Below are 24,039 nucleotides of genomic sequence, written 5' to 3'. Positions count from 1 at the left end.
GTGCGCGTGGGCCACTACCCAAAGAAAGGAAAGCGACGAAATGTGGAAACCTATAAGAAGAAAAAAAAAAAAGTTTGTAGAGAGAGAAAGAGAGTGAGTGAGTCAGTGAGGTGGTGGTGGGTGGTGGTGTGCTTTTAATTATAAATTTATGACTTCTCTTTTTTCAAGTGTTGCGTTGTCAATCAGAACAGAGCCGAGAAGAAGGAACCCAAAGACAAATAGAGACTCAGAAACAAGACTTGTAGAGAGAGAAAGAGAAGAAGAAGAAGAAGAAGAAGAAGAAGAAGAAGAAGCAGAAGAGTAGGAGAGAGAGAGAGTTTCAAGGTAGGAGACAGATATGTCTATAATCTACCCAACAACAGTAGTAGTCTTATTCTTTGCTTATTCATGTCTTGCCAAATCCCAAAGGTTCCCCAACTTTCCTTGCTCTGCTTCTGTTGGTCTTCTTTCTTTCTTTTCTTCTTTTATTCTTCTTCTTCTATCAGCTTTTGTGTAAATTTGGTTGGCTTTTGCTGGTTTGGTTGTGGATGGTGGATTTGAAGGTCCATGCTTTATGTGGGTTTGATTCTGTTTCATGTTTTGTGGTTGCATGTGGTTTTTGAGATCATGATCATGGTGATTGTGATGATTATGATGATTTGGTTTTGGTAAAGTTGTGAACTGTTGTTGGTTTCTGGCCTTTTTGCTGTTTTGGGTGTGCTGCGTTGTCCTTGTTTTTTGGTGAAGGGTGTTCCTTCTAGCACATTTTAATTTTCTTTTGGCGAGTTTCGGGCTTTTCTTTTGGTTGTTCTTGTTTTGAACTGTTGCTCTGCTTGTGTTTCTGGGTGTTGAAGATAATACTTTGTGGGATTGAGTGAGTAGTGGGATGAGTGACTTGTTTGTTGTAGCTGAAATAAGAAGGCTTCGTTTTGTTTTGGTTATGTAACTGGGATTGGTCTCCAATTCTCAAGTCTCCCGTTGACTTGTTGCTAGTTAGTCTTGCATTGATCTGATCCTGTTTTCCATGAAATCTTTGATTTGATTTAGGCCTACTGATGTTGCATGTAATGGAAAGATCTCTCTTTACCTGTACTTTAACAAATTTTACAGGATGGTGAGTGTTTGGGTTAGGTTCTATGAACCTTTTAGAATGAGATAATACATACATACATATATGCAGTCAATAGAGACTCTGTGACATCTTCATGGTGCTCTTTATGCATTTAGAGTGTGAAATTTCATTTAGTTTTTCCGAACCAGGATTTCCAAGCTGTTTGCTTTAAATCTGGCATGCTAAGTTACAGTGGTTACGTGACTGTTTTGGAATGAAGGGTGCATTAAGCTCTCATGTTATGATAAGTATTGATGAAAGAGCTGCCATCTGTTGAGACTTTGGATGCTCAATATTATTTTACTCACCCAGTCTACATTGTGTTGATCAAACTGTTTTTAAGTTTCATTTCATTGTCTGAATGATCTTCTTTTCGAAATGCAATTGTTATAATTGTGTAAAAAGAGAACCTAATGTCGAGTTCTTAAATGAGATCCAGTCAGGTGCTGTGATGCATAACATGATTAATTGTTGCATTGTATGCCCTTGAATGCCCATTTGTCTTTAGTTCGAGTAGTTCGAGTAGATAGCCTCCAAATGAGCCAAGAACAGTGTTTTCCTGATCATTATCATTTTCCATGAAAATTCAGGACACATTGTTAGAGTTAGCAATACCAACCCAGAACTTGGAAAAGAGGATTTTCAATCACAGTTCCATCCAGTCAATGCCCCTTAATACTAATTGCATGTCGTGGAAGCCAAATGAACAACAAGTTTCACCACCTTTATCGAAGGATGTGAGCTTCAAAATGGAACTTCCACCACGACTTCATCATGATGCAAAGCATTTAGGCCTTCAACTACAAGGTGACCCTGGATCAGGCACGGCACAGTCAGTTGGTCAAGCTCAAGGTCAATGCCTTTCATCTGAATCTGGTATATATATCTTCCTGGCTATCCAACTTCTGAAGGGATATGTTACTATGTTAAAGAACAACTTATATATATATCCTAAGAAGTGAAGTTTCTGAAGGCTGTTAAATGCATATAACATACAGTAAATTGTCATGCTAACTTTATTCAGTTTCTAAAAATAGATAGATAGATCTTCATTTCTCCATAGTGGTATGTTTACCAGTTGATTCTCTCTCTTTCTTATTGTCATGAGCTCTGTAGTTCTTAGTGTCCTTCAATAAGTTTTTCATGATCCTCCCAGGTGAGGATGATGCACGTGGCAAGGGTGTCGAAGGAACAATGAAGCCTGCTTTCTTGAGTAATACAGATCTCATGGCACATCCTTCTCAAGTTGGTTACAGCAATGTAGTGGTAAGTTGAGCTGTAATAGCCTGAACTTAACTTGTTATATGGTTGCTAATTTGTCATTTTCCTTCTTTGCAGACTCAGTACCATCCTTATGCTGATCCTTACTACGGTGGCTTCTTAGCTGCGTATGGACCACAGGCTATTGTAAGTTTTCCCAAGTACACATGTTTCTGTAAGCTATTCATCTGTAGCTACTATGACACTGCCATTTAGTTAAATTAAGAAGCAATTACCTGTCCTAAAGTATCTACATGAATAAAGGTGTTTCATTGTACTAAAATTAGTTTGCTTCAATCCTGTTGTAACTTTAAAGTTCGAATGATGATCCACCATCTTTCCTGTCATATTGATCTGAGGATGGTTTTCCTTTGAATGTTTCAAGAAATTCTCATTATCTCTGCTAGTTAGTATGTACTAAAAATCGGAAATAAACTGTTTTCAGACCCCTATGGTTGGGATGGCACCTCTGCGAGTTCCATTGCCTCTCGATCTTCAAGAAGACGGACCCATATATGTCAATGCGAAACAATACCATGGAATCCTCCGCAGGAGACAATCACGTGCAAAGCTGGAGGCTCAGAACAAACTTCTAAAAGCTCGAAAGGTATGTAAGTTATATCGAAAAGGTCTTCATTGATGTGAACTCTAGTCGCTGCATTTGGTAACTGTAACTCTGCAAGTATACATTTAGTTATAGATGCTTCACTAAGTGAGGATTGATTGTGTAAGCAACAGGCAATTGACCTCATCCATTACACCACTTATGTCTGTTTTCTGAATCTGTTCTCCTTTTGTGATTTAAACCTTTAACATTTTCCTTCTTTTGAATGAATGCAGCCATATCTTCATGAGTCTCGGCATCAACATGCACTGAACAGGGTAAGAGGTTCTGGTGGACGTTTTCTCAGCAAAAAAGAGCTCCAACAGTACGATCAGAACACAAACTGTAGCTCCAATGAACATGGCTCAGGTTCTATCAACTTGCATCAGAGAGAGGATACACCAGAGAGAGAAAGTTATCACTCGGAAAGCAGTGATCTAGTCACTTCTGTTGCTAGTCACTCGGGCATAACAAGTGTTTCCGGTACCAATGGTATGTTTCGGCTGCCAGACCACAGGTTCTCAGGTGGCATGTCTCCCCACATGAGTGGAGCCATGCAATTCAGTGGGAGGCATATGGGCGGTGGAAACCAGCACTGTACGTCTGTTGTCCGATGAGAGGTGTGCACAAATTGTGACCTACTCACCGGTTTGGCAATTCATCCTTGGCTTTGTCACTTTGACATTCTACATTTCTCTCGTGGAAGTGGCATGTTATAGATCCTGTAATGTAAGGGGGGTCTTAGTATTGCGTCTTTTTATCATGAAATCCTGAAACTACAGCACATGGGATTTCTGTTTTAATTATAGATCTGTGTATCTGATCAAAACAAGTTTGGTTATTACTAGTCAGATTCTGGTACTGTTCTCATCACAGATGCTTTGCTTGTGACAATTTCTTGCGATAAGATATCAACCAGTGTGGTATCTACTTATCTATGTTGTGAAATATTCTTCCAGCTACTAGTCAATGTTCGACATTTTAAAGACAACCTACAATTCTAATTTTGGTCCACTAAGATGATCAAATTTTGCAAAGGATCAAACTTTAACCAATCCAAAATTCCAACCTATTTTCTAATCCAACCCAAAGAGGTACAATGGCACTTTCCTTGAATCAAAGATCAGAGTATGAGATACTTTTCTTTGACTCAAAATCTTTCTCTCATCAACATTTCTTTGAATCAAACTCTTTTACTCATGACAATGTCAAAAATAATGCCACTGCCGGCAATGCATAGTTCGAACAACGTCAAAAATAGCGAAGCTGCTGCAATGCATAATTTGAACATCTCACATGCGCCAACTACCTCTACCCGTTAATGTTAATTTCCCTGATACAAATTACCAACCCGGTCCAATTGGGCCGGGTGTAACAACCGAGGGGCCACCATTGGTTAATCTCACCTGGAAACTTAATAGCTTACGGCATTTTTCTTTTTCTTTTTTCACTTTCCAGCGAAATAGAAACGGGAAAAATTTTCACACGTACCAAACAAAAAAAAAACTGAATATAAAACCTCCAAGGCTCCAAAGAGAAGGAGAGGCAGAGAGAGACAGAGAGACGCAAAACGGCAGCAGAAAGCAAAGCCATGGTGTCGTACGTGAACGCCTTGCTGTACGGCGTCGGAGGCCTCGTCGTCGCCGGCATGGCTCTACTGGTGGCGCTGCAGGAGCGACTTGTCTACGTGCCGGTCTTACCAGGCTTGACCAAGTCCTACCAGATTACGCCGGCCCGCCTCCGCCTCACTTACGAGGACGTCTGGCTCCGATCCCCCGACGGCGTTCGCCTCCACGCCTGGTTCATCAAGCTCTTCCCTGACTGCCGAGGTCCGATCCGAATTTCTGACCCGTTTTCTTTTTTTCTCTGTTTGTTTTTACCTTGAATTGTGCTGAATTTGGATATGAGTTTAGTCAGCTAGTTAGGGTTTAGGTAGTTGTGGAGCTTCAGTGTGATTGTAATAAACTGAATTTGAGCTTGTTCTGATTTTGATGCTGCTTTTGCTCTCACTACTGGATTTGATTTTGCTCACTTCAGCTTTGTAGAGACTTAATGCATCTGTTACTAGAGTAGTTTTTGTTCATTTCGCGTGTTATTCGTCACAAGTCTCTGCAATTAGTACTACACTAGACAGTGTTTTGGTGCTACTTTGTTCGTCGTGCTGAAATTGTTGTTCTGCTTGGTTTGCAGGTCCAACACTATTGTTTTTCCAGGAGAATGCTGGAAGTATCCTTTTCTGCAGAAATGTAGACTTTGTTACTTTAATAGCGAAATTAGCATTATTTGGTGATTTTCCGTTGTAGTGTACTTCTAGTTGATTGGATTCCGGTATGCTGTGTCGGCCTTAACAACTTACCTGCAGATATTGCACATCGTCTTGAGATGGTTCGCATAATGTTGCAAAAGTTGCAGTGCAATGTTTTTATGCTCTCGTATCGAGGGTATGTTTCTGCCATGTTTATACCTGGTCTATTTGGTATCTCATCAGTAGCTTCATTGGTTTGATAAATGATGGTTGCAAGAAACAAAACTAGTATGTGTGTACTGATAGTAAATGAGAATGTTCTATGTCATACGCAGCTATGGAGCAAGTGACGGATTTCCTTCTCAACATGGAATTACTAAAGATGCTCAGGTATGTTTCCTGGTTAAGGGATCATCGAAACATTATATGTATGTTCTGTTGCTGTTTGTTTACTGTATACTTATCTTTCTGTTAGGCTGCGTTGGATCATCTTTCTCAGAGGACTGACATTGACACATCTAGAATAGTTGTCTTCGGAAGGTCACTTGGAGGTGCAGTTGGATCTGTGGTTGCTAAAAATAACCCCGATAAGGTATCTCTCAATAAGTCATTTGCAACGCTATGGTTTTGCACTTGTTAAATGAGCAATGAGCAAAGGAGGGGGCTGAGATGGAGAGAAAATACCCAACAAAGACACAACTTTTTGAATTTTGAGCTGTTTATTTCGTTTTTTATTTATTTATGCTGATTCTCAAATTTTTTGCTACAGATCTCATGAATAATTTTCAACCTTTATGACATCTTCATTTATTATATGTTTACTGTGAGCTTTTGCTTTTCTTGGAAATTTCAAATATGCTAATCCTTTGTTACTAATAAGTGCTCTCCAAAGACAGTTTATTGTCCTTTTTATTTCTTTTATTCTTCTCAAAATTTTGTTGCCGGATTGAACTTCCCCATAAATTTAGTTAGTAGGCTTAAACAGTTTTGTTTTGTTCATGTATTGTAGGTTGCGGCACTTATTGTTGAAAACACCTTCACATCCATTTTGGACATGGCTGGAGTTTTGCTGCCCTTCCTGAAGTATTTTATCGGAGGCAGTGGTTGCAAAGGTCCTAAAATCCTTAATTTCCTTGTGCGCTCTCCCTGGAGTACAATCGATGTCATTGGTGAGGTGAGCTTACATGGTTGTAGTGTTAAAGATCTTGAAAATAGAAGTCATATGGTTTTTCATTTTTCTTCGTATTTTTGTTCTCTTGTATGAATGCACTCATCTCATGTTCAAAATATCAGAGTGGAATACATAGGTTTGTACTATTTATTAAAACCGTCATGCACTTAATACGGTAAATAGGAAGTGTATATATTGTGATCAGTTTGCAGTTCAGCTATATTAATACTAACAATACGACATTGTTTTTGGAGAAGCGAAACTCCTGTTGTAATTATAATTTGTAGTCAAAATCAACACTGGTGTGAATGTCTTTTCTTTTGCCATAACACTGTTCACCTTCTGAATGCACAGATTTACTGATACCTCATATTTGACAATCTTAAACGCAGGTTAAGCAGCCGATCCTATTTCTCTCGGGTATGCAAGATGAGATGATTCCCCCTGCCCACATGCAAATGCTGTATGCTAAAGCAGCAACTCATAATAGACGATGTGTTTTTGTGGAATTTCCTAACGGTATGCATATGGATACTTGGCTCTCTGGTGGTGATCATTATTGGAGAACAGTCAAGGATTTTCTACATGCGCATGTTCCAGAGAGACAGGATGATGAATCATCAATGACCGGTGAGTATTGTTAAGGATTAATAGTTATAACAAGGCTGCTGATGTGGCATTACCACTACCTCATGTATACATGTAGTCTTTTAAAGTTTTCTTTTTGAATGCTCAATGACTAATGATAGAACTAGTTGCAAGTACCCAGAGTGTATATCTCTTGCTTCCCTTTTCCTATGTTTCTTGATTCTTACAACATCTTTCTCCACTATCAGATGTGGTGGCAAAGTGATTGGGTGGATTTTAGACTTCTCCAAGCATATATCATTGGCTCCTCCCCGCAGGACTCAAACTTTTTTTTTTACCTTTTCTGAAGCTGCAGCACTTAAAAGCTCTATTTGAGGAGTCGCACTGCCAAGACCTGCCTGCACCACCTCTGTAGGTTTCCCTGTAAAAGATTTTGCTTACAAAGGATGCAGACACATGTGAATGCCTTGGATAATACTACATCGCTTTTGACACACTTGAATCCTAATCTTCCCCTGCACCAACCCCCCATTGTATGAAATAAGATCTCTTGCAAATATTTGTGGAGTTTAGCACTGGACTGCTTGTATCTCAGTTATCGTGGTGCTTTAGGACATTGCGATATAATTGGTTAGTTTGAGATTCCCATAGTCATTCAAAGCTTTGCGTAGTCGATTAGGCCTTACTGCTGGATAAGACATGAAAATTTCCAGTGTCTTGTGTATTGATTCTATTGAGTCATTGAGATTATGTTTTTTTTTTTTGGGTTAGATTTGAGATTATGTGCTTGGTTTAGCTACTTTTAACTTGTTTTCGACCATCTTAACATCTAAGTCTGAGACCCTCCAGAGTTGTATTTGCCCTTGTCTATTACATGTACTTGCCTCTCTCCCTGCACTGAAATAGTTTTCCCAGCTCTGCTTTGTCTCAGAGATGCTCCCGAAACAAATAGAAAACAAGTATGCTTGACGATATAATGTTTCCAACATTATGAAGCATACCATCTCCTCTTGTTTGCCCAGAATAGGAAAACCCAGTTGCCAGAGACAACGAGTGCCAACTAAACATTTCGCAATTATGTGTGGTTGGTGATGGCATATTAGTCCATTTCCAAATTATGATCTCCAACCCAATCTCTATATAAATGCGATGAACCCAATAGCCCGATACCACTTGGATTTTCAGTGTTGTTTTCATCGTCAGTCTCAGACACGCCAAATAGACTTGACCGATGCCCGCTCCACCGCCGGTCACAGTGGTGCTCCACCGCCAGCTCCGCCTCCAAGCCAAGTGGTCCAAACTCGCGCGACACGTGTCCCTAGAATCTAATCCTACAGGTAAGACGGGTCCCATCACCATTCTCTAATTCAGGAGACACAGTCCCTCCGGTGTGGACCACGATTTCAAAACGGCAGTCCCATTTTTCACCACCCAAAAGAAAATACAAAACTCTATTTGAAAATCCTTTCGGGTCCGCTGATAAACCCTCACAGAGGAGGGAAAAGCTACCCTCTTTCTCACTCCCCACATCGTCCCACTCCTCCCGCCAATCCCCTTCCGCCACGTCGCAAAAAGGTCCAATATTCCTCTCTCTCTCTCTCTCTCTTTAAAAAACCAACCACCCTCTCAATCCTCGCTGGTTTTCTTTTTCTCTCTCCTCAGACTTGCTCCTGCTACTGAAATTTTCTCTCTGCGTTTTTGAGCCATAGCCGTCGTCCCCATCTCCATAAATACGCTTAATTTAGCCCCAGAGTTACCTTAATTTACCATTCTACCCCTTCCTCCTGCTTCGCTCCGAGCTCTGAGAGAGTGTGGGGGCTCATGGAAGGACAAGGAGCAGCGACGGCGCAGCTCAGCCCGCGCACCGTCGAGGAGGTCTTCAGGGACTTCAAGTGCCGGAGAGCCGGCATAGTCAAAGCTCTCACCACTGGTCAGTCTTTCTTTCTTCTTCTTCTTTTTTTGTTTTTTTGGATTTTTTCCCCTAAATTTTGGTGCTGAAATTCTTACATTTACTGTGTGTTTTTTTTGTCTTTTACTTCGGTGCAGATGTTTCTGAGTTTTACGAACAATGCGATCCCGGTGAGATTTCTCTGCTTTCTGTATTTATTTTGTTAATACATGCTAATATATATATATATATATATATATATATATATATATGTATGAGGTTTTTCAAGTGCGGAATGGATTTTCATTTTTTTTGCCAACTTTCTGATTGAGTTTTCACATCTCCACGCTCTAGTCCTTAGGTAATAAAGTATAGATCACCATTTTCAGCCAATTTGTTAATCGTTAAGTCACTCAAAACTGCGTTCTTTCTATTATACAAATGAACGGCTCAAGTTCGGCATATTTAATCTGTTCATTGATTTAACTTAGTTCGATACTTAACGGCTGAAATTTCACAGAGGTGATCTATACGTTATTATCTAAGGATATGACGGTCGAGATGTGAAAACTGGATAAAAAATCCGTCCCTTAAGATAAGATACCTCCGCACCTGAAAACCTCCGTGTGTGTAGGTTTAAATTTGTACCAGTGAAATAGTCATGCTTCAGCTTTATAACTCTGGAAAAGTTTTTAAAAAATAAAAAAAAATTACAGTATTTTTGTAAGTGAAAGTTTTTGTTTTGATGTTTTTTTTTTACTGTTTTTTTTCTGTATGGGGTCAAATTATTTGTTCTAATAATAGCAATGACTGTCTTTAGTAGACTTTATGCTGTGATCTTTCCATTTAAGGCTTTGTTTCTTCGCTGAGTTTTCGAAATGTGTTCGTATTTCTTTTTGTTGTGTGGAATTAGGCTTGTTGCAGCAATACATACATGCAAATAACGATTTGTAAACGAAGTTCTGCTGCATTATACTTGGCATTTGTTTTCAAAACGTCATTATACTGTTTTCGTGGATATTTAGTTGACTTGTTTCGTTAAGTGCCCACCTCTTTACTGAATTTGTGTTGCTGCCAATTGCCAAACCGAGTTTTTCTTTACGTTCTTGTGGTAGTCATGAATTGGGAGCTCCGTGTGTGTTTGGGTACAATGTCAGTAAGGTCTACACCGTCATAACTTAAATCATAAGAATGTTTCGAGCATGTGTTACTAACTTTCAATACATGAAGTTTCATCTAAGTTTGTAGTTGGTACTCTGAAGAATCTACTGTTTTGTGGGTTAGCGTGTAGCATTGCCATTGACAGTCGCATGTTATGCTCTTGGATTGTTTTATTTTATGTTTGCTATTGATATGCTGTGAAAAGATCTAAAAAAAAATTTCTTAGATTGTGTGTCGTCTTGATGATTGGAAAGACTACTTTGGGTTTTAACTAATTGGTGCATGTTCAGAGAAGGAGAATCTTTGTTTATATGGACTGCCTAACGAAGACTGGGAAGTTAACCTACCTGCGGAAGAAGTTCCTCCGGAGCTTCCTGAACCTGCTCTGGGCATCAACTTTGCCAGAGATGGGATGAAAGAAAAGGACTGGTTGTCTCTGGTTGCAGTTCACAGTGATGCATGGTTACTTGGAGTGGCTTTCTATTTTGGTGCCAGATTTGGTTTTGACAGGGCTGACAGGTATCTCTATTTACTTTCATGCTGCTATCTAATGCATTTATTATTGTTGGCATGAATGTTGTAGGTGAGCTGATTTTGAATTTATTTGTTGATCTTGTGTCATTTACCATCTCTTGGTTATGTAATGTTGTCAAATCGATAAGCCGCATCCAAATATAACAAAGTTGAACGCATTGAATATGAAGTATATGATGAGATTAAGCTTCTGCAACTTATTCTAAACAAGTGTTAACCTTGTATATCCTTGGTATAAATAGCGGTTTGAAACTTAAATTTCGTTACAAACAAAATACTTGTATTTTAAAAACATGGAAAAAGCAAAAAACTGGTTTTCGCTGAAGAAAAGTCTTGAGATATAAGGTTTTAATTGTGAGTAATAGGTTGTGATTCAATAATTCATCATCTGTCTGAAATGAGTTTTATGATGCAGGAAACGGCTGTTCACTATGATAAATGATCTGCCATCAGTTTTTGAGATTGTGACAGGCTCTGTGAAGAAACAGGCGTTGGAGAAGTCAGTAGTTTCAAATAACAGCATCCATAAGCCGAAGTCAAGCTCTAGAGGGGTAAACCTTCGTTCTAGACTTTAATCATACTGATTAGTTTTATCAATCAGCACCTGGAGCAATGTGTTAATTGGTAATTGAGTGTTCTATTGAAATTTTGTGTGTGTAGATAGTCTCTAGGTGTGTGGTATATTATACAGAATGAGTTGCTATATCTACATATATCAAAGTTGTCACCACTTGCAATATTAAAGGATTACTTTTGCAACTAGCTTTAAAGTATGTGTTAAAGTTCTCACCAGTTACAAGACTATTCCCCACAAGTGTCTTATACTTGTATTGAGTTTTTCACTGCTCAACATGTTTATACAGGATCCGGTTTTCACTTTTCACCAGTCTTACTATTGGAAAATATTCTCAAATTTCCAATGACCAAACTTCCAAGTTGCTCTGTTATAGTCAAACCGTTCACCTACATGATATCAAATTTTAGTACGCGTTACAGAATAACAAGTGAGTAAAATTTGCATGACGGGATCAATTTTTTTTGCATTTCAGTGAGCTTAATCTAATATGATTGGCTATGTGTTACCTTCTTCAGTCTTGTTAATGATCAACATTACTAAATTTGAAGCAGAATTGCTATTTTGCAACTAGGCCATGAATAAATTTCCACTCCAGTATAATTTAATTTATCTTTGAGTGTGCTAGAAATACCATTATAAATGAACTTGAACTTGTTTGAGTGAATGCATGAAACTTTAATTTGTTTATTGCCTAGCATTTAATTCATTCTTTCTTCATTTAGTGGCCTAACAAAAATTCCTTGTGATTGGTTGTATAATGTGGCTTATTAGTTGATAATGTTTTTCCATATATTTCCATATTTACATGTTACTGATACCTATCCTTTTTTTGGGGAACAGCGAGGCTCTGAACCAGGAAAATATTCAAAAATGCTGCCAAAGGACGAGGACGAGGACGAGGGACTGGATGAGGAAGATGATGAGGAGCATGGGGAAACTATGTGTGGTGCCTGTGGGGAGAGCTATGCTGCGGATGAATTCTGGATCTGTTGTGACATATGCGAGAAGTGGTTCCATGGAAAGTGTGTGAAGATAACTCCTGCCAGAGCTGAGCACATCAAGCATTACAAGTGCCCTGCATGCAGCAACAAGAGAATGCGGCCTTGATTTTGTAAGAAAGTGGGCTAGTCGTAATGTTGGATAGATCGAGCTAACTATTTAGAGTTATCTGCATGTGAGTAGTGGTGGAACAGCTCTCTAAGTTAGTACTTTGTTCTTTGGTTATATTAGTGTTTGGTGATTTGAAGGATTTGAACTTGGGTGTTTAATATGATCGTAAACTGGTTTAGTGTTGTTTCAACCTGTTACCTGTTCTGACAAATGCCTTGTGCACTATCTTCTATCCAATTTCGAACTTCAATCTTTATGGTCTACTGATCTACTCATAGGCAGTTTTAGATTAACTAGATGTATGCTGTTGCAATTTTGGCTAGGTTTACCTATACATGTTGCTATTCTCATCTTGTCTGAGGTAGATGGCCGATCTGTAATGATGTAAGAACGGATTAAAGGACAAAAAAAAATGAATAATTCAAATCTTCTTAGCTCGTGGTCGGAGGCCTCTGAGTGAGGATGGAGTTCTCTGGCAGTGTTCTTGGAGCTCATGGTCGGTATAAGTGTCTTCTTGAAGCTCGTGGTCTTATACAAATGATTCTTTCTGATGAATCTAGTTAAAAACGATGACCAACTTCCGCTATAGACTGTATCACAATGGCAGCTAGAGGTTTATGGTTGACCAGAACCATACAAGATTTATATTTTCCAGACTCACATAATCCACACATGCTTCTTTCCAAATGTACATCAGTGAAAACCAACTTGTTTCCCCATATAACTGAGAATATCATCATGATATGATATCAAACGCGATCGAGGGAGAGAAGAGAAAACATTTGGAGAAGCTGCAGGATCAGAGACTAGTTGATGAAAGGGATCAGAGGGATCTTGATGAGGAGGATATGTGCTCTGCCTCTGAAGCTTGCATTGTGGTGCAAACTTGCTGGCATAACCAAAATCAACTTGATCATGTCACTGATACTACTGTACTTGATCATTCTAAACTATGTCCTCCTAACTTTTATAATTTAGAATTTTAGATCATCTCACCTAAACCTCAAATAAAGCTCAGAGATGGTCAGTAACAATCTAGCAACCTCATGATAGTACAAGGTCAAACCATTGCTTTCTGCCCCAGTCTGTCAAACAAGTCACATTTTAAATTGGGTCACAAGTATAAATATCAAATTGGATCAAAATATACCGGAACTTCCTATAGGAGAAGAACCGCACAAATGCCAGGCCATAATGGAAGCTTCCAAGGTTTCCCGCAACTGCCCCACCCTGAAGTCTAAACAAAGCAAAGCATTTCCCTTCTTCCTCTTTAAGTCTTAACTAAAGATATCGAAGTCCTCTGACTTTTAGCACAGCTGGGTCAATTCTTTATACTCAAATACCATTTCTTTAGTCTCTTTCAGAGTACCAGATCCACCACCCATCTTTATTCTCAACCAGATGAAGTCGCCAAAACTCTGAAACCATCAAAGCGGTCAAGCAGACGACTTTACAGAAACCCAGAACAGCAAATATGGAGAAGAAGCTTTCAGATATAGCTATGGAAGGAAGCGTGAACAAGCTCAATGATCTGATCCAAGAAGATCCACTTGTACTTGACAGAGCTTTGGTTTCATGCTTCTCTGAAACCCCACTTCACATAGCTTCAATGTTGGGCCACGTGGACTTGGTTAAAGAGCTGCTGAGTCGCAAGCCCGAGTTCGCCGCCGAGTTGGACTCGCGCGGGTCGACGCCGCTGCACCTGGCGGCGGGGAAGGGGCACGTGGAGGTTGTGAAGGAGCTGATTTGGGCGGATTCCGCGGCGTGTTTGGTGCGGAACCAGGATGGGATGACGGCGCTCCACGTGGCTGCGGTAAAGGGGAGAGCTGAGGTGGTGGGGGAGTTGGTCCGAGCCAGGACTGAGTCGACTCGGGCGTTGACGGATAGAGGGGAGAGTGTGATGCATTTGTGTGTGGGGAGTAATAGGTTGGAGGCTTTGAGGGTTTTGGTGGAGAGTGTTGGGAAAGATGATCAGCTAGTGAATTTGAAGGATGGGAATGGTAACACCATTCTGCATATTGCTGTGACCAAGAAGCAACTTGAGGTATGGTTCTGTTTTGTGTTCTTGAATATCGTATATACAGAAAATAATCCATGTGTAGTTAAAGATTGCTCCTTTATGAAATTTTGGATTTGGGGAATATGAGATAGCATAGGATAGTTAATAGGGACTTGTTTGTGTAATTTTGTTAGCGAAAGTTTTACGCATTATATGTTATATGGGATTGTTTTGTATTGTTTGGTTGCATATTGGTTGAAGCTTTGATTGTTTGGATGTGTGCAGATGATTAAGTTTATGCTGGCCAATATTGGAGTGAATGTGAATGTTTTGAATGTGAATGGCTCTACTGCACTGGACATTCTACTGCAGAGTCCAAGAGATTTGAAGGACATGGAGATTGAGGATTGCCTTCGAGATGCTGGGGCTCAGAGGGCAAAGGACATGCGTTCAATTGAGCATGAATGGGTTCCAAAGAAAGAACCTCAGATAACAAGGCGTGTAACCTCTGTAGTGTCTTCTAGTGGTGGTGAAAGGACATTAACAAGACGTGCAACTTCTGTAGTATCCACGAGTGGTGAACGCCAGATATCAAGGCGCCTAGGCTCGACAGTGTCATCGAAAGGGAGTGATTCTAACAAACAGGTGGCAAAACAGGAGCCTACTGAGTGGCTTGGCAGGAAGAGAGATTCATTGATGGTGGTGGCATCACTCATCGGAACTGTAGCATTCCAAGCTGCAATAACCCCACCTGGAGGTGTTTGGCAAGATGACCGCCAAGTAGACGATAATGGTAACCCTGTTGATGACCCTCATACCGTAGGAACATCTATCATGGCCACAAACAATAGTAAAGAGTATGGTGTGTTCATGATCTTCAACACAATTTCCTTCCTTGCATCCCTGAGCATCATTCTTCTTCTTGTTAGTGGACTGCCTATAAAAAAGCGGAGGTGGATGTGGATACAGATGATCGTAATCTGGATTGCCACTACTACACAAGTCGCAACTTACTTCCTCTCGCTCCGTCACATGTCCCCTAAGACTGTGGAACATGTCTTGCGTCAGGTCTCAACAATATCTGTTTTGACATGGTTGTGTTTGATGTTGCTTGTCTTCATAGGGAATGTCATTCGTTTGAATTTATGGGTTCTCAGGAAGTATGGTTATCTTAAGCCAAAAGAGGGAGACCCATCAGCTACAATTGATGAAGAACTTGAAGAGGTGTGATGAATGGATTACAGGAAGCAGTCATTGTAGTCTTCTTGGTTTCTTAAGGTTTTGGTCATGGAAGTCTTTGACACTGGATTTGTTAGTGTTACAACAATACAACACCTGTAGTAGTCTCTGCTCAAGTTTTGTGTGTCAAAGTAGTTTTTCAGAAAGTTTTGCAGCAGAGGCTTGCCAAGTGTTGAGACTTGAGATTCAACGTTTGGAGATCTGGATTTTAGCTGCAAGCAAACCTGGCTGAAGATGTTGAAGTCATATTCTCTGCAAAAAAGTATATTGTATTATTCATGTGAATTGTTTCTTATCTTCAATGAGTGCCATATTTCTAAATAACAAAGGAAATATACTTGATTTCTCTAATTGACTTGATAAGAATGTATGCTCTACTGATGAAATTGTAATGATTGTTGTATAATTTTAGTGCGTTCTTCCCTTGTTGAGGTTTGGTGAACGACCTCGAGTCACAACTATATCTTCACCCTAAAGCCTGAATCATAAATCATAGCTTCTTGAATTATTATAGAACCTATTTGTTTGAAACGAGTACAGAGTTGAAACAAGTGAAGATAAAAGAATCGAAATGATGCCTAAAACATTATTCATTTCATTGCAAAACAATTCCAACACGCCAATTACAACAGACTTGCAAAACATTTGGATTTACCGCATGAATGAAGATGGACCTGAAAATCCATATGGATTTACATCTCTTGTTTCAAGCAAATACACGAATAATTTACATCTCTTGTTTCAAGCAAATACACGAATAACTTCACATGCAAAAGAATCAACCTTGTCTGAAGTCTGGACGCTGTAAACTTGCCTCTTTACATGGACTCCAGTTACACCCCAGCTGAGTAAAGAGTATTAAATCAAGGCCACCAGCACTCAGCACAATCTGATAGTTTCATTTGGTATGATAACATTGGGGTTCCTTATATGCGGATTCAATGCTGCCAATTCCTTCCACTTTGATCCATCGCCATGGACACGAGCAGAGATGCTCCACAATGTATCACCAGGCTGTGCCTTTGTTGTCGCAGAAGTAGAAGATTTCAGAGGAGCCTTGCCCTTTGACTTCAAAAATGGATGCTTAATGTTTTTCCCCATTCCATTTGCAACCAGCCAGCGGGAACCTGATTGTTGCTGGTTTGTATTACCCCATAGCTTCTTTTTCCCGGGCTCAGTTTTCAGACCAGCGACATGGACTTCAGCGATTTTAAACTGAGGAATACTTTCCTCTTCAGGAAGCTTCTCATCTTTTTTCTCCTCCTTAATGTCATCTTTCACCACTGACCCAGACTCGTCATCCTCTTCATTACTTTTCCGTAGTTCAGAAACGGTGCTGTATATCTTGGGCTTTGGTGGGAGAAATACTCTCTCAACTTGAATAAGAGCAAGCATTGGAGCCCCAACAGGCTCATAATTTCTTAGCGGATCACGAAGTTGCACCATTAATGCTACTGTGAAATTATTCCCTAACAAACCACATTTTCGCGCTCCTTTGCCACGCCTTCTCTCTCCCTTTGACCCTCCACGAATCATGTCCAAAGAGTTTGCATGATGGGCCGCAAGGATTTGGGTAGTTCTCTCACTAATATGATCTTCATCATCAATTTCACCAGAATCAAGTTTCATCCATTCATCAAGAGTTAATGAAAGGCCCATTAGTCCATCAACATCATTCCCACCATCTTTTATGTCCATCAACTGCAGTCCAGCAGCTCCCTCCAAACCAAGGAATTTGCCAACATTAACACCCTTGCCCTGGAGAGCTGGATTTTGCACCACAGACTCTGTGCTAATGCTTGAAGGTTCATCCACATCTGACATCCCGGATTGTATTCTCAGCCCCTCAATTGAAAGTGCTTCAATTTTATCCATGGCTAAAGGTGCAAGATCTTCCAAAGAAACATATTCTGAGGCCATCTCATTGTCAACTGTGTTTTTCTTAGACTTTTTAGACTTGGGCCCAGATGAACTTCCTTTGACTCTTGTTCGCCCATCTGGTATATCTTGCCCAACAACTGTTTCATGCTGCGTGCTATAATCCCTGCAGAATTAAAAACGAAATTTTATAAAGTCGCATGAACCAAAAATGTAAAGGAAGAGTTGGATTTTTATCACTTCAAAAACCAGTGTACTACTGGATCTACAAACCTCTGAGGTCCTTCCAAAGCCGGCAAAGCTTCCCAAGCTACTTGCTCCATTGTCTTTCCAGTTATATCTTCCAAGGGCATTAACTTATTCGCCTGAATAGAAAGCTTTTCGATTCCTACTGAAGCCAAATGCTGCAATATATCTATTACCCCAGAACCCATTTCTGCTGGTACCACAACTGGGCTAGAAACCTGCATGATCAAGTCCCCACCGCTTTTAGCATTTTTGAAAAGTGTGGGGTTCATAGACCGTACAAACCCTCCATTTTTTGTCTGAAGAAAAGGGCCTATGCCTTCTCCAAGGGAAGGCAATTCACATGGATCTTTGAGAGGTGAATCTAACGGACTTCCAAACCCAGAAGAGCTTTTTGGTGGAGAATGCTGAAAGGCCATCTCATTCAAACCCCACTCACGCATTAATGCTTCTGTTTCCAAGTCTTCCAACATTTTGGCCTTTGCTTTACTCCTTGCAGGTTGAGCTGCCATCAGATGCTCCTCCTCTGCAGCTTGAATCATGGAAGAAAGATCAAAACTCTCGGAGAGGTGGCTCCAATTGGACCCGGTTGCATCGCTGTAGCTGCATTCTGGTTCTTCATCAGGTACCGTGTCGAAATCATCAAACAAAGAACAACCTGTGGCGAGTGCCTCCTTCTCGAACTGTCTTAGCAGACGCTCTCTTGGGGACTCGGGTTCACTTCCAAAGCTAATGCTAGATGGACTTTGCTCTATCCCTAGCATGTTCAAGAACTCATTTGCAACAGATTCTGTAACATCATCCAAGCTACATGAACTTCCCATCATATTTCTTTTATATAGTTTATCATCTACAAAACATTTCATGTCTTCAGGAGATTCTAGTTCTTCTGCCTCCATATCTGACACATTACTTAACGCTGATTCAAGCTCTTTCATAAGTGATTCTCTGGTGCATAGGCCATCTTCTTTGGAACCGGAATCACATAGCACAAGCTTATCCGTACGACCAACTTGTTCCTCAACCTGGGAATGGAGCTCAGTTCCTTCGTCAGCTGCTTCCTGTAAACCAGTGGTGATTTCAGCAACATGACCTGCTGCAAAAGCGTCAACAGGCTCTGTAATAACATCTGAATCCATTACTTCCTCTGATGGCAGTTCTATCCCCTGCTCAACTACAGAAAAGTCTTCTTCTTCACAATCATTCTCTACTTTTACTTCACTAGAAATAGGCTCGACAGTTTCGATGAGAACTTCAAGTTCAGGCTTGTAAACAGCTGGAGTACCTGACTTCTCTTCTTCATCAAATTTCTGATACAGCACACCTACTGAACTGGATAGTTCCGACTTTGATATTGGTAAAACCTCATGAAGATCCTTTGTGTCCCCTACGGAGCGAGTTGAAGCCCTTGAACGCTGACTAGGAAGACTTTCACCACGCTGCATACTTCTCCTTGCATCAACCTGACTATATTTGGTCCCTACTTTTGCCAAACTCGAGTTAGTTGGCCTTGACACCACCCCCTCAGGAGCATTCTGGCTGCTTCTTGATGCACTGGTATTATCCCCAAGCACTGTATACCCAAAACTAACATTCAGCGTTGCACCTTTAGCCTTTCCTGATAGTTTAAAACTTGTTGTCCAGTTCCCTGAGCTTTTCTCCTCCTCTAATTCCTCCAATGTCAGAGGAAGCAACCTCGTGAGATCAACCCTATGCTTTCCCAAATCAAGTTCCGGTGCACCAAACACAGAAGCATACAGCAAGAAATGCTTTGCCTCATACTTTGCGGAATGATGGGGACCACTCCTACTCCCATACACTGAGCATGTGTGAGTCAACTTCTCCTCAAATTTCGCCGCGCCTTGAACAAGCTTCACTGGATTAGTAACAAAAATCCCATCCCTCCTCTTCCAATGCACACAAAGACTAATATTATGCAAATCCGACGGCAACCCTTCAACAGAATGAACTTCAAGTGTAAAGCAGCAGTTAAATCTCCGGTTCCTGATATGCGTAAACGCCTTCAACGGCTTCCAATTCCAAAACGACCTCTTCTCTTTGAGCAATGAGTTATCCCCACCAGGCTTCGCCTTCGATTTTGGATCAGGCAATTGATTCTTCCCTAGCAACTTCGGCACATTACTCCCTATAGAACTTGAACTAGTACTCCTGGAGGGCCTTTTGTCTGCATATAGGCCTTTGCTTATAGTCTCAATCTCATTCAGCAATCTCACATTACCTGAATCCCCACCCATCTTCCTCCCCCCTTCGAATTTCGACATCTTCTACCTTCATTACAGACACAACCCAAAATTCATAAACAATCAAACTACGCATAAACCCATTTCTACTTACTTCATCTATCTAAAACCCAAGTCTACATATGCAATTCAGAAAAATCCACACAATCTCAAAATCACAGCTATCAAATTTACTGGGTTGAAAGTAAATTAGGAAATGACGAGAGTAAAAGGGGAATTGTGTAATCACCGATTGGAGCTGGCCGGCCGGCGACGGAGACTGAGTCGGAATCGGGAACCCTAAATTAGACGATCAAAGTCATGGACTATATGGGGAAATGAAAGCTGGGATTTCGGAGAAAAAGTCGGGGGAATTTGAATTGAGCGAGGGAAGAATGAGGGAATTGGGAAATCCTAGACGGAGAGAGTTTCGGAGTTCACCGAGCGTTTATGTCTTCCTGTCTCTCTGTCTATGTCTATGTCTATGTCTATGTCTATGTCACTCTATTTCTATTTGAATTGCCGCTGCCTCTATCAAAAAAAAAACACAGAGTATACAAAAAGGAAAACAATAAATTTTGTGTGTAATTGATTTTCTAGCTTAAGAGTTTTCTATTTATTTGGGTTTTCTACCCCTTTTATGTTTTCTGTTTTTGTGTGTAATTGTAGATCGTCTACATTAATCTGTTTGGAGAATGATCCAAAGATGGTAGTTTATGAAAGACACTGCGTTCTGATCTATACTAATAATAGTATAGTCATTGCATGTTTGTTGTTTGTTTGTAACCAGATCCATCATTTCAACAACAACAAAAACTAGTCATGCGCCAAAGTTATATGATATCAATTGGGGCATAAATAACTAATAGAGAGATATAAACTCTTCAGACGAGAGCCTATTGTGTAGCCAACTAATGAGGGAGGTTCAAGATGGGTATGAATGCAGTTAGCACAGAATAAGTATTTGTGCCTCTCTCTTTTCTTTTCTTTTTTGTCAAGGAAAATCCAAACTGTTGTTCCTTTGAATGGGGGTTACATCAATGTACGTAGTAGGAACACACTAAGATGTCCCTTTTGGTTTCTGAAATACTTTGCTTTCATAAGCATCAACATTAACAGGGGGGTGTACCAAATTGCTTCGAGAAAATGGAGCCAAATGTAAAGTCACCATAACTAGCAAGTATCTAGATAAATGCAAAGCAGAGTGAGCAATAAAGCAGTAGTGGATCCAGCCCACGGTTTGCATGTGCTGTGCTGGAGCCCTTGCCATTTTTGGTATATATGTAGTTACCTCAACAAATGTGTACAATGTAGTATTTGGTTTTTGGTATATATGTAGTTACCTCAACAAATGTGTGCAATGTAGTGTTTGGTTTAGTTGGTTTGCTGCACCCATCTTATCCACCACTTTCCCGTTTGAAATCTAGTGAAGAGATTTGTGCTATTTATTTATTTTTATGTTGTTTTTTCAAGTTTGTTTCTCCTTATTTTTCATTTTTAGTTATTATGTTACTCATTTGTTCTTTGTTTTTCTCCATTTGTTTCTGTTCTTTTATTTTATAATGTTATTATTTAGTTTTTCAAAAAAAAATCCAAATATTTTTGCTCTTTCTCTCATTTTCTTCTCTCATTATTCCTTTAAGTATAGTATTCTTTTTATTTAAAATGTAATTCTAAATTTTAGAGAGCAAAATTACATGTAAAAATTTCGAGTGAGCCATACCACATTTTACATTCTAGATCTGCTACTGGTAAAATATTTCATTACATACTATCATTTTGTATCATATCGTCAAACAAAACTTATTCTCTTAACAAATTTTAAACCATGACACCAAATATGACAAGCTCATCATGGTTGTTATTGCTTATTTATTGATCGGAATTCAGATATTCAAACAATACAGGAAGCTGATCATGATTTCATGACCCACATAGCTCTTAGCTGCCTCACAGTTCAAAATGACGCGCCGACTTTGTTGGTCTCTGTTCTGCCTTCATATGTCCTTGAATTTGAATTCAAACTCGGACAAACTGTAGCACAGAATGATATATGCACCTGTACACACCATGTCTTCAGTTCTATGAAAGTGTGTTAAGGTGACTTTCCTTTGATCAACTTTGGCTGATCACCTCGAACTTCATTTGACAACTTGATTGACAAGCATCACGTACGCTCATTCTTCAGAAGAACAAAACCGTGGACACTTGGGAGCTAAAAACCAGAATACACTCAATACAGCATGTGCCGGAAAGTGAGAGGTCATTAGCAAGTAGATAATGTGATATCAAATTATCTAATACTAGCATTTATTTGTGTATATTTTCACGTACTTGCACAACCACTTAAAAAAGAAAATAGTTAATTTTGATCCAGTTAGATTCATAACTTTCCACTACTCAAGTTTTCTTTCTACAATTATCTCTTAATTATTTTAATTTTTTTAATTTTTAATTTACCAGCCTTATATTTATTTATGAGAAATCGATGACCAAATCTGGCAAATCATAAATATGTTTGTTCTTAATTTAGTGGTATTCTACTAACTTTATAATAGTATAGATAAGTTTTAAGAAACTTGATTTTTTGAAGAATCAATACCACTCGTGAGGTGCCTGACATTTTTATGATCTTCCATTTTTAATATTTTAATGTAAAAAGGTTTCGGATCTTTAACTTGCATTTAGTTGAATACATTAGCACGCATATACATCGAGATAAACTAGTTTATATTAGAGGTAAATTTACTATACATAAGTATCCACTAATCCATTTTCTGTTGAACACACTCTATTTATGTATAAAACTATGACTACTTTATCAACACACATTGATATGCCGTTGAATTATGACTCGTTTTATGTCGGAAAATTAATCAAACAATTGAAAGCATATCAGTTTTCAGAGGTAATTTATTCAAAGTGTCGAGGTGCACTTATATCAATTTAAATAAGTGGTTAAATTTTATTAATTAAATATATTTATTATTTTTAAAAAATATTATTAAATATCAATAGTTGAAATGTAGATATTTCCGCTTACATATTAGTGCATTGAATAATTTTTCTTTAGACCATATTGGGTTAATTTATTTCGGCCCAAAATAAGAATAGTCTGTCAAGATGGGTGAGCCCCGAATCAAATAAAGAAATGATTCAAATTGTGAGTTTCTGTGATCATTGGAACTGTGAACTTGTCCTATGGTGAAAAAGTCGAGGAGGACCATACTCTATAATTGAGAAGCCCAGTAACCCATACAATCCACGTCATGAGATCTAATCCACTCCATCCCTGTACTCCTTATTTCCTATGGGTGTTACTATCATGCTCTGACACGTAAATGTTCTCTTACGACACCAAATAATCAAAAGCTAACAGATGGCCACGTTTCTTAACACGTGGCACTCCATTTCTTTCGCATAAAAATTAATTTTTTTCCCTCTCTTAGTATAGGTAATAGTAAAACTGTAAAACCAAGCATGTACCCTCGAAAAGACAGTTTGAAGGGGTTGTGAGCGATTTTCAACTATATGTAACAAATCGGTAAGCATTATCACGGTTTTATAAAAAGTGATATAGATTCAAAAGATACAAGGCCGGTCTTAATGCGAAAAAAAGAGCCTTTTAAAAAAAAATTAAGCCAAATTCTTTAAATCTTGTAATTAGTATTCTTCATAATAAATGAAGAAAATCAAAAATTTAAGAGATAAAAAATGAAAGAATGACAATAGTGAGATTTTCTTAGAAAAATTCAATTATAAAAACCGAAAAATGATGATTTTTTAAAATATTTTAAATTAAATTATTGATTAATAAACAAAAAAAATAAGTAGAATTTTGTCATGGCCACAGTACAAGCGCACTAGCTGCACTCCCCAAGAGCCGGCCTGAAAATATACAATCTTGAGTTTCAATATACCATAAATCAATTTTATTGGTTTTATACTTACAGTTGACATGTCCTACATGCGTATTAATTATTTTACAAAATTAATAAATGAAGAAAAAAGATTTATTTGTAGAGGTAGTAGGAAGAAATTTCTCTGATCACATCTAATTCCTTCTTTTTATTTTTTATTTATTGTTCTAACCATCGTCTATTATATTTTTATTTAATAAAATAAAGGATGAATATGATATTTTTTGGTTGAGCGGTATGATAAATTATTTTAATATATAATGATAATATATAAAAATAGGTACTGGTA

The 24,039-nt window shown here is 39.0% G+C and overlaps 5 protein-coding genes across 11 annotated transcripts; 4 read left to right on the top strand and 1 right to left on the bottom strand.

Moving 5' to 3' along the window:
* Positions 1-177: 177 nt before the first annotated feature.
* On the top strand, positions 178-3,829 carry LOC126799221 (nuclear transcription factor Y subunit A-4-like). Of its 5 annotated transcripts, none has more exons than XM_050526412.1 (6): positions 178-324; positions 1,681-1,966; positions 2,247-2,356; positions 2,429-2,497; positions 2,796-2,957; positions 3,191-3,829. In XM_050526412.1, exons 2-6 carry the CDS (start codon positions 1,756-1,758, stop codon positions 3,569-3,571), a joined length of 933 nt encoding a protein of 310 aa, XP_050382369.1. In that variant the 5' UTR covers positions 178-324; positions 1,681-1,755; the 3' UTR covers positions 3,572-3,829. The 5 variants fall into 5 exon arrangements, with proteins under 5 accessions (XP_050382369.1, XP_050382355.1, XP_050382340.1 ...); XM_050526398.1 differs by having other exon boundaries at positions 280-408; XM_050526383.1 differs by having other exon boundaries at positions 289-436.
* A 653-nt stretch (positions 3,830-4,482) lies between these two features.
* On the top strand, positions 4,483-7,672 carry LOC126799304 (alpha/beta hydrolase domain-containing protein WAV2). 3 transcript variants are annotated; one of them, XM_050526489.1, is made up of 8 exons: positions 4,483-4,783; positions 5,145-5,180; positions 5,317-5,395; positions 5,535-5,589; positions 5,675-5,791; positions 6,209-6,373; positions 6,763-7,000; positions 7,314-7,672. In XM_050526489.1, exons 1-8 carry the CDS (start codon positions 4,546-4,548, stop codon positions 7,331-7,333), a joined length of 948 nt encoding a protein of 315 aa, XP_050382446.1. In that variant the 5' UTR covers positions 4,483-4,545; the 3' UTR covers positions 7,334-7,672. The 3 variants fall into 3 exon arrangements, with proteins under 3 accessions (XP_050382446.1, XP_050382437.1, XP_050382454.1); XM_050526480.1 differs by having other exon boundaries at positions 7,308-7,672; XM_050526497.1 differs by having other exon boundaries at positions 7,207-7,672.
* Positions 7,673-8,604: 932 nt separating this feature from the next.
* On the top strand, positions 8,605-12,367 carry LOC126799354 (PHD finger protein ALFIN-LIKE 4-like). The gene is made up of 5 exons (XM_050526553.1): positions 8,605-8,888; positions 9,005-9,037; positions 10,298-10,526; positions 10,957-11,092; positions 11,959-12,367. Exons 1-5 carry the CDS (start codon positions 8,780-8,782, stop codon positions 12,223-12,225), a joined length of 774 nt encoding a protein of 257 aa, XP_050382510.1. The 5' UTR covers positions 8,605-8,779; the 3' UTR covers positions 12,226-12,367.
* A 1,157-nt stretch (positions 12,368-13,524) lies between these two features.
* LOC126799190 (ankyrin repeat-containing protein BDA1-like) lies at positions 13,525-15,812 on the top strand. The gene is made up of 2 exons (XM_050526334.1): positions 13,525-14,272; positions 14,513-15,812. The coding sequence occupies exons 1-2, from the start codon at positions 13,703-13,705 to the stop codon at positions 15,455-15,457; spliced, it is 1,515 nt and encodes a 504-aa protein (XP_050382291.1). The 5' UTR covers positions 13,525-13,702; the 3' UTR covers positions 15,458-15,812.
* Positions 15,813-15,949: 137 nt separating this feature from the next.
* Positions 15,950-20,307, bottom strand: LOC126799119 (protein PLASTID MOVEMENT IMPAIRED 1-RELATED 1). The gene is made up of 3 exons (XM_050526245.1): positions 20,081-20,307; positions 17,618-19,879; positions 15,950-17,510 (listed from the first exon to the last, which is right to left on the bottom strand). The coding sequence occupies exons 2-3, from the start codon at positions 19,870-19,872 to the stop codon at positions 16,346-16,348; spliced, it is 3,420 nt and encodes a 1,139-aa protein (XP_050382202.1). The 5' UTR covers positions 19,873-19,879; positions 20,081-20,307; the 3' UTR covers positions 15,950-16,345.
* Positions 20,308-24,039: the final 3,732 nt, after the last annotated feature.

This window comes from Argentina anserina, chromosome 1, assembly GCF_933775445.1.
Source record: "Argentina anserina chromosome 1, drPotAnse1.1, whole genome shotgun sequence".
Lineage (NCBI taxonomy): Eukaryota > Viridiplantae > Streptophyta > Magnoliopsida > Rosales > Rosaceae > Argentina > Argentina anserina.
This window is presented reverse-complemented; position numbering and strand designations above follow the sequence as displayed.